At 41.3% G+C, this 8,048-nt stretch overlaps 1 protein-coding gene across 1 annotated transcript; it reads left to right on the top strand.

Moving 5' to 3' along the window:
• Window positions 1–848: 848 nt before the first annotated feature.
• On the top strand, window positions 849–4,252 carry LOC117260099 (extracellular calcium-sensing receptor-like). Its single transcript, XM_033631981.2, has 6 exons — window positions 849–1,042; window positions 1,221–1,518; window positions 1,669–2,460; window positions 2,624–2,851; window positions 3,015–3,138; window positions 3,339–4,252. The coding sequence occupies exons 1-6, from the start codon at window positions 1,011–1,013 to the stop codon at window positions 4,250–4,252; spliced, it is 2,388 nt and encodes a 795-aa protein (XP_033487872.2). The 5' UTR covers window positions 849–1,010.
• The last annotated feature ends 3,796 nt before the right edge of the window (window positions 4,253–8,048 follow it).

Below are 8,048 nucleotides of genomic sequence, written 5' to 3'. Positions count from 1 at the left end.
GAAATACATTTATTGCGTTTCACCATCCAGGGAATAGCCTCCAAGTACATCAGAGTGCAGTTCAACTATTCCCTGGTGCCCTAAATTGACAGATATTAAAATTCAAGAAAAGTACAGGTAGTCCCAAAAAAGAATTGAGTACTGTAACAGAGTATTGTTACCTTGCATTAAATTATACCACTGTTTAAATAAAATATATCGATGAATATCATCTGAGAAGCAGTGACAAAACTTAAATTTCAAATTACTTATATGTCGAAAGGAAAGAAGATAAGAGGCAAATGGATTAGGACCAAGGACCGGACCTTGGGGATCACCATAAGACCAATTTCCAGTTGAGGAGGCATAATTGCCAACGGCAACTGACAAACTCCAATGACCCAGAAAAAAAATGGATCTCTGCAGGGCTGACTCAAAGATACCTATGTTGGCGATCAGAATAATGTGGTCAACAAAAGCTTTATTTTAATAAGCAGGGACATACACAGATATCTGAGGGTTATCAATTACACAGAGCACACAAAGACCAACAAAGCTCATGAAATGATTAAACAGAGATGTAGGCAAAATGTCTTGGGCACTGGAAGAAGTTTTAATACATTAAATGTGTGTGCTAAGACCCCAAACATTTTTTCTGTGTGGGAACATCCTTCCTCTTGCCCCGCCTTGTAATTTTACAGAGAAAGAAAACATTGCGGTTCTATTCTTATTACACATGCTGCTCCAAAATGTATAAATACCAGTGCAAGCTCTGAATTTACATCAAAGTACATTTGATGCCACCCAGTGGTTTAGCTATCTGAGGCAGTATGACTCCCACACAGAGCTGGCCAGAGCAGGGATGGGCACTTTTACAGCTGTTGCTGGTGGCATCTTTCTCTCAGGCTGAGGAGCTGGTGTGCAGGCGAAGAGGGGATCCAGAGAACCCCCAGTTATTTAAGAATGGGGAAATTATTTTGGGGGGAATCTTCTCTTTTCATGGCAGCTGGAAAGAAAGAAAGGACACCTACATGCACAAACCACCTCCACTACAATGCACAGGGTAAATTATACTGTAAAAATGTATTTCAATTTTTAATATCTAAGTAAAAACAAAGTATTATAATAACAAATATTCCATTTTGTTTGTATTAATACCATGAACAACTTTAATTTGGCATGTAATTTATTCTATTTCAAGTATCATTTCAAAAATGTTAACTATAACTGTCTGCATGAAGTTTGAATTTCAGAGCTTTCCAGTTTGCCCAGGCTATGCTCTTTGCCATAGAGGAGATTAATAACAGTACAGACCTGCTGCCTGGAATCTCTCTGGGCTATAAGATCTATGATGCCTGTGGCTCAATTGCCAGAAGTGTGAGAGTTACACTGGCTTTGGCTAATGGTAATGAGGTTTTATTTGGACCATCCCAGGCACCTTGTATCAGACCAGCCCAAGTGCAGGCCATTATGGGAGAGACCTCTTCCTCCCCTTGCATGGCTATGGCTACTGTCATCGGACCTTTTCATATCCCAATGGTGAGTAAGACTTAAAAAACAACAAATAAATATACTGTAATTATTCCAGTTTGTCATTGCAAAATGAGTTTTAAAATAATTTTAGTTCATTCTATAAACACTTTATATTTTACATCTTATCTTGGGCTGCGTCTTCTTTTTTTCTTCTAGATCAGCCACTTTGCCACTTGTGCTTGTCTCAGTGATAAAACCAAGTACCCATCCTTCCTCAGGACAATACCCAGTGACGACTACCAGAGCAGAGCCCTGGCACAGTTGGTCAAGCACTTTGGTTGGACTTGGGTTGGGGCTGTTAGAACAAATGATGATTATGGGAACAATGGCATGGCCACATTTACAGAAACAGCCCAGCAGCTGGGCATCTGTCTGGAGTACTCTGTGTCTTTCTTTAGAACAGATCCACCAGACAAAATACAAAAGATAATTGACATTATCAAAGCTTCCACTTCTAAGGTGATTGTAGCTTTCCTCTCCCACATGGATATGGATGTGCTCATACATGAGTTGTCTCATCACAACTTGACTGGGTACCAGTGGGTCGGTAGTGAAGGCTGGATCTTTGATTCCCAAACTGCAGCCATGGATAAGCATCACATTCTGGATGGTGCCATAGGCCTGTCCATCCCCAAAGCACATGTCAGTGGCATGAGAGAGTTCATGTTGGATGTGAAGCCTCTCAATTCATCTAGTAATGAATTATTTACAGAGTTTTGGGAGACATTATTCAGCTGTAAGTTCAAGCAGTCAAAGTCATCAGCAGGGAATCAGAGAGAATGTACCTTACATGAAGATCTGACTGGAGTGCAGAACAGCTTCACTGATATGTCACTCATGCCTATCTTTAACAATGTCTATAAAGGAGTGTATGCTGTGGCCCATGCACTGCATAGCATGTTCAGCTGTAATAAAACATGTAACACAATGCAGCTAGATCCATATACGGTGAGTTGGGCACAGTAGACCTAAAATATAGTGTTCACATAAACAAGGAACATGTTTAAAATGTTGAAAAACAATTGTTGCAGTCTGTTTGTCATGGTGTTGAGCCAATAGACCTAAAAGCTCTTTGTCAGATAATTATCTACATTGATTCATGTCTTCTTAGATTTTACAACACATAAAAAGGATTCATTTCAAAACAAAGGAAGGAGAGGAAGTTTACTTTAATGCGAATGGAGACCCAGCAGCAAAGTATGAAATTATAAACTGGCAGCCAACAGAAAATGGCATTGTGGACTTTGTCACAGTTGGTTTTTATGATGCATCTTTACCTGCAGACAAACAGCTGAATCTGCAAAATATGTCTTTAATTTGGGCAAACAACTCACAACAGGTAAGCTAAGATGTAATCACTGTCATGACTAGGTCCAGCCTTGCTATAAGTTATTGTTATTAGATCATATGTTCGATTTTGATGCACCAAAATTAATAGTGAAGGCCTACAAAAACATCTTGTCAAAGTGAATGCCTGTATATTTTCTCATTGTCATTTTCAGGTGCCTGTGTCAGTTTGCAGTGTGAAGTGTCGTCCAGGAACTCGCAAGGTTCTCCAGAAAGGAAAGCCTGTCTGCTGCTATGACTGCTTAGGATGTGCAGAGGGAGAAATAAGCAACATTACAGGTGTTGCAAAATAATAATGTGTGCAAAAGTTATAGAAAAATGGCCAGTATGGGTCAGCTCACTCAAATTACAAAAAAAAGGCCCATAGTATATTTGTCCTTTTCCTAGTGGTACCTGGCCATGCAGATATTTTCAAGTTTAGAATGAATTATACAAACACAGTCAGCAAGCCTTACAACTACTTTTATATTCTTTTTCAGATTCTATCACCTGTGTGAAATGCCACCCTGAGTTCTGGTCAAATGAGAGAAGAGATGCCTGTGTAAAGAAGGAGGTAGAGTTTCTGTCATATAAAGAGATAATGGGAGCACTGCTCACTGCAGCGTCCTTGCTGGGAACATGCATCACTGCTGTTGTGGCATCCATTTTCTTCACATACAGGAAAACTCCTATTGTTCGGGCCAACAACTCTGAGCTGAGCTTCCTGCTGCTCTTCTCCTTGACTCTGTGTTTCCTGTGTTCTCTGACCTTCATCGGCCGGCCCTCTGAGTGGTCCTGCATGCTGCGACACACAGCATTTGGCATCACCTTTGTTCTCTGTATCTCATGTGTTCTGGGGAAAACTATAGTGGTGTTAATGGCCTTCAGGGCAACACTTCCTGGTAGTAATGTGATGAAATGGTTTGGGCCTGCACAGCAGAGGCTCAGTGTTCTGGTTTTCACTCTTATACAAGTTATCATATGTATCCTCTGGTTAACAATTTCACCTCCTTTTCCATTCAAGAATTTTAAAGAATTCAAGGACAGAATCATCTTAGAGTGCACTCTGGGTTCAGCTGTAGGCTTTTGGGCTGTTCTTGGGTATGTAGGTCTTCTGGCCATGTCATGTTTTATTCTTGCTTTTCTGGCCCGAAAACTCCCTGATAATTTCAATGAGGCCAAATTTATCACTTTTAGCATGCTGATATTCTGTGCAGTATGGATCACCTTTATTCCAGCATATGTCAGCTCCCCTGGGAAGTTCAGTGTTGCTGTGGAGATATTTGCTATTCTGGCCTCCAGTTTTGGACTGCTCATTTGTATTTTTATTCCAAAATGTTATGTTATCTTACTGAAACCAGAGAAGAATACAAAACAGAACATGATGGGGAAGAAAACACCAAAATCGTTCTGAAAACTTAAACTTGTATGATGGCAAAGACAATGATGTGATTTTATTGTTAGTCCATAATAATTTTCTTAATAAGAAATCTATTAGATAGTGTCCGTATTGATTTGACTTAATTGAGGCATTGTACGGCTGTAGTACTTCCTCCGTGTGTATTATTTCACTTGTGACATGGAATACTGACAAGGCAGCATTTGATTTAACCTATGATACAGTTGCATTAAAAAAACAAATCTTACAACCCCATTCTGTCTGTTACTATGTTTTGGCATTACATCCCTTTTGTGAAAGACCACTGCTCTCAAACCTCTGGGTGCATTGTCCAAAAAGAGTCTTTAAATGAATCAAGAAAATGGGGATCGCACACCTCCAGAATGCAGAAAAGTTAATTTATTTTGTCATGAATACAGAAAAAAACTCACCACAGAGCACTTTTGGCCGTCTGGCCTTCCTCAGTAGGCCAGACGGCCGAAAGCGCTCTGTATTGATGACAAAATAAATTAACTTTTCTGCATTCTGGAGGTGTGCGATCCCCATTTTTTTGGCATTACATCCCACAATTTTATTTTATTTTTCTCACTAAGGCTCTGCCCTCTACTGGACTCCATGGGAAATAGCTCCTCAAATCATGAGCATGCATTTTCCTATTGAAATTTGCATCAACATAGCTAGCCGAATTAGGATGTGCCATTCCAAATATATGCAGACTCCACAGTATAAAAGGAAATGCACAACGTCATTTACCATCCTGTTTCAACATCTAATTGGTATCCGGTACATCACCATTCTGCAGGAGTCCATTGTCTGCATCTCTCTGCCGGAACTTTTTCCCCTCTCCTCCCTACCTTTCCAGCTTCCCATGATGTCACATTGAATTTGACTGGAAAGGTTGCTTTCATATGACCTTCCATGCCTGCCCAGTGCCAGCTCCACCCCACCTCCAGTAAGGAGAAAGTGGGCAAGGGGCTCACACTAGTGTAAGCAATCTTAGCTGGTGTCAATTCACCAACACCATGCTCAGGAGATGATATCAAAAAAGCACACCTCACCCAGTATAGCTTTGCTTTGGTTAATACATTTAACCCCCACTGTGGGCATCAGATTGGCGCCCAAGCTCAACTTGCTTTTCAGGCTTCGATGTCAGTTTCTCCTTTTGACCACCACATGGGAGATGTGTGGAATATAAGGCACTTTGTCCACTGATGAACACTGTATCCTGGCATGATGATGTAACAAGACACACATCATCCGATATATAGTAGCATTAACTCTGGCAGATGCTGATCAATATAGCAGCCCTTAATAATATTCAGAAAAAAAACACATTTATTTCTTCCTCAATAATCTTCATGGGAAATGAGAGGGATTAAATAAAGTGACACACTTTTAGCTGCTTAATTTTTTATGGTCAGCTGGTGGTGTGTTTACCAACCTCACCACCCATGGCCCTTCCCATGTTGGCCCTCTATGAGCTAACCTGCTGTCATTAAGGGTGTTGTGGTGGAGAGGTTCAAGACAGGATTTCACAGCTTTTTAGCTGCTGCTCGTGGTGATGCAAGTGTGCATTAACAGAATGGATGGACAGGATGCTGAGACTGGGCTATTCTCTCCAGTTCTGCCATGTTCCTCCCCCGTTCATGGACATCAAGGAAGTGAATCTGTCCTCCCAGGAGGAGGTAGCTTACCTCTTAGCAGAGGCTCAGGGCCTGTTACATAAGACTGTCTGTAGTCCTCGCTCACAACAAACAGAAGGTTTTTGCTCAGCGTACTTCCTGGTTCCTAAGAAGATGGGAGAATTTAGACCCATCTTGGATCTCATTCTGGATCATCCTTAACCAGTGCATTGTCTATAAGTCATTCCATATGCTATCCATCAAGTGGTTACTGAAACTAGTTCAACCAGGCAATTGGTTCAATGCTATCAATTAAAAGGACAATACTTTTGTGTTGAGGTAGCTCTGAAATACATACATGAAATACATTTATTGCGTTTCACCATCCAGGGAATAGCCTCCAAGTACATCAGAGTGCAGTTCAACTATTCCCTGGTGCCCCTTATCTTCAGTAAATGTGTAAATGCGATGCGGCACATCAGTGGCTGTACCACCATGGCATTAGGGTCTTCTTCATTTCCACTACCTTATCATCAAGAATGGGCTATGTTCCACACAACCCAGATGATCTCACACTTAGTAGTTGTTGGGATTTGCAGTCAACTTGAAGATGAGCGACCCCCAACATACCAACAGGTGGAGTTTCTCGTGGTTTTGGTCAGTGCAAGCAGGCTGCGGGCAACTCTCTGTTGGAATAGAGAGAGTTGGCCCTGCTGCGGGCAGTTTCCAAACAGTGTTGAGGTGTGATGGTAATGCCACTGAATGTCATGCAGTCGCTTTGGCTACTGCACATTCGGCACCTGTGGAGGTGGTTTGCCAGCCTTCACTTAGATGCCAAAAAGTACAAGTGATGCTTGGTTACAGTCCTCTTTGCAGGGTGACCTGCAATACTGAACTTGGTCCCCTAACACTTCAGGTTCATGACACAGGGGAGGTATATGTTGGTCAAGACTGAAAACAAACAGTGGCGCCCTATATCAACAGGCAGGGTGGAGTCTGGTCAGCTGCCCTGTTGAGGATGTATTCTCTCATTTTTGCAGTGTTTGGTGGATAGATGGCTATCTTATGTCACTATTCAAGTATATGCAGCAGTAATCTCTTCCTGCTATGAGGGTTTTGGCAACAGAACAATTTTAAACCACCCTCTTGTTAAGCGGTTCTTGCAAGGGGCCTGGAGACAATGCCTGGTAATGTGTGCCTCCTTTCTGCAACGGGTACTGCCAATGGTTCTTAAGGCTTTGAGAGTGCTCTTCTCTGATGGTGATGTCATTTTAGACAGCTTTACTGTTTGTGCTGACCTCAGCTAAGAGAGTGTGTGAACTAACTGCCTTGTCAGTGCACCCAAGTTGCATACTGCTTCATGTTGACTGCAGTGGGGCTACTCTCAGACCAAATCCTTTCTTTGGTAAATATAACTTAGGAGCTCTTTCAGGACAAGAGTTATACAGTTCGTTGCATTTTGCCTTCAAGCCCATTTTGGGAATAGGGAGACAAAATTCCATCTTCTTTGCCCGGTTTGCACTGAACAGCTGTTTGTGTGCTTTGGTGAGTCAGGGCCTGTCCAAGAACTGTCTTGCGGGATGGCTTTGTGAGTGCATTTCCCAGGCCTACAAGCAGGTGGGCAGGGACCCTGTCACTGTTGTCAACACACACTCTACATGCAGTGTTACAGTACGAGTGGCCTTGTGCAGTAGTGGGGTGAGTGTTGAGGACGTACCAGAACAAAATTAATAGTTAAAAAACAAAACTAAACATAAAAATCCTGTGATGCATTTTTAACAAGACTGTACTGTTATGGTGCATTTCAGTGAACCCCATGATTCACTTTTTATATCACTTTTATCTCACATTATTTTTCAGTGTTTAAACTGAAATTTTAAGTACAAATAATGTTAAAATATGAATGTAAAAAGGAGAAAACCTTTTGCAAAATACAACTTAATATTCTTATTTCTTTTTATTAACATATACAGTTTGAGAACCTCCTTCCTCTCATTCCACCTTGTAGGTCCATAGAGATAAAACATCACAGTCTTATTTATTTATTTATTTTTACACTGCTCCATAAAGTCTATAAATACCAGTGCAAGCTTTTAATCTATGTTAAGGTACATGTGATGCCAACAAGTGTTTTAGCTCTCTTAGACAATACAATGTCTACAAAGAGGTGGCCAGAAAAGGGATGGGCA

Source organism: Epinephelus lanceolatus, chromosome 4, assembly GCF_041903045.1.
Source record: "Epinephelus lanceolatus isolate andai-2023 chromosome 4, ASM4190304v1, whole genome shotgun sequence".
Taxonomy (NCBI): domain Eukaryota; kingdom Metazoa; phylum Chordata; class Actinopteri; order Perciformes; family Serranidae; genus Epinephelus; species Epinephelus lanceolatus.
Note: the sequence above shows the minus strand (reverse complement) of the source record. Positions and strands in the feature narration are given on the sequence as shown.

Excerpts from the sequence above, each read along its gene's own strand:
- LOC117260099 (XM_033631981.2), top strand. The coding sequence starts at position 1,011 with ATGCACAAACCACCTCCACTACAATGCACAGG. Across the intron at positions 1,043-1,220 it reads CCTCCACTACAATGCACAGG|TTTGAATTTCAGAGCTTTCC; the intron begins GTAAATTATACT and ends GTCTGCATGAAG. Across the intron at positions 1,519-1,668 it reads GACCTTTTCATATCCCAATG|ATCAGCCACTTTGCCACTTG; the intron begins GTGAGTAAGACT and ends TTTTTCTTCTAG.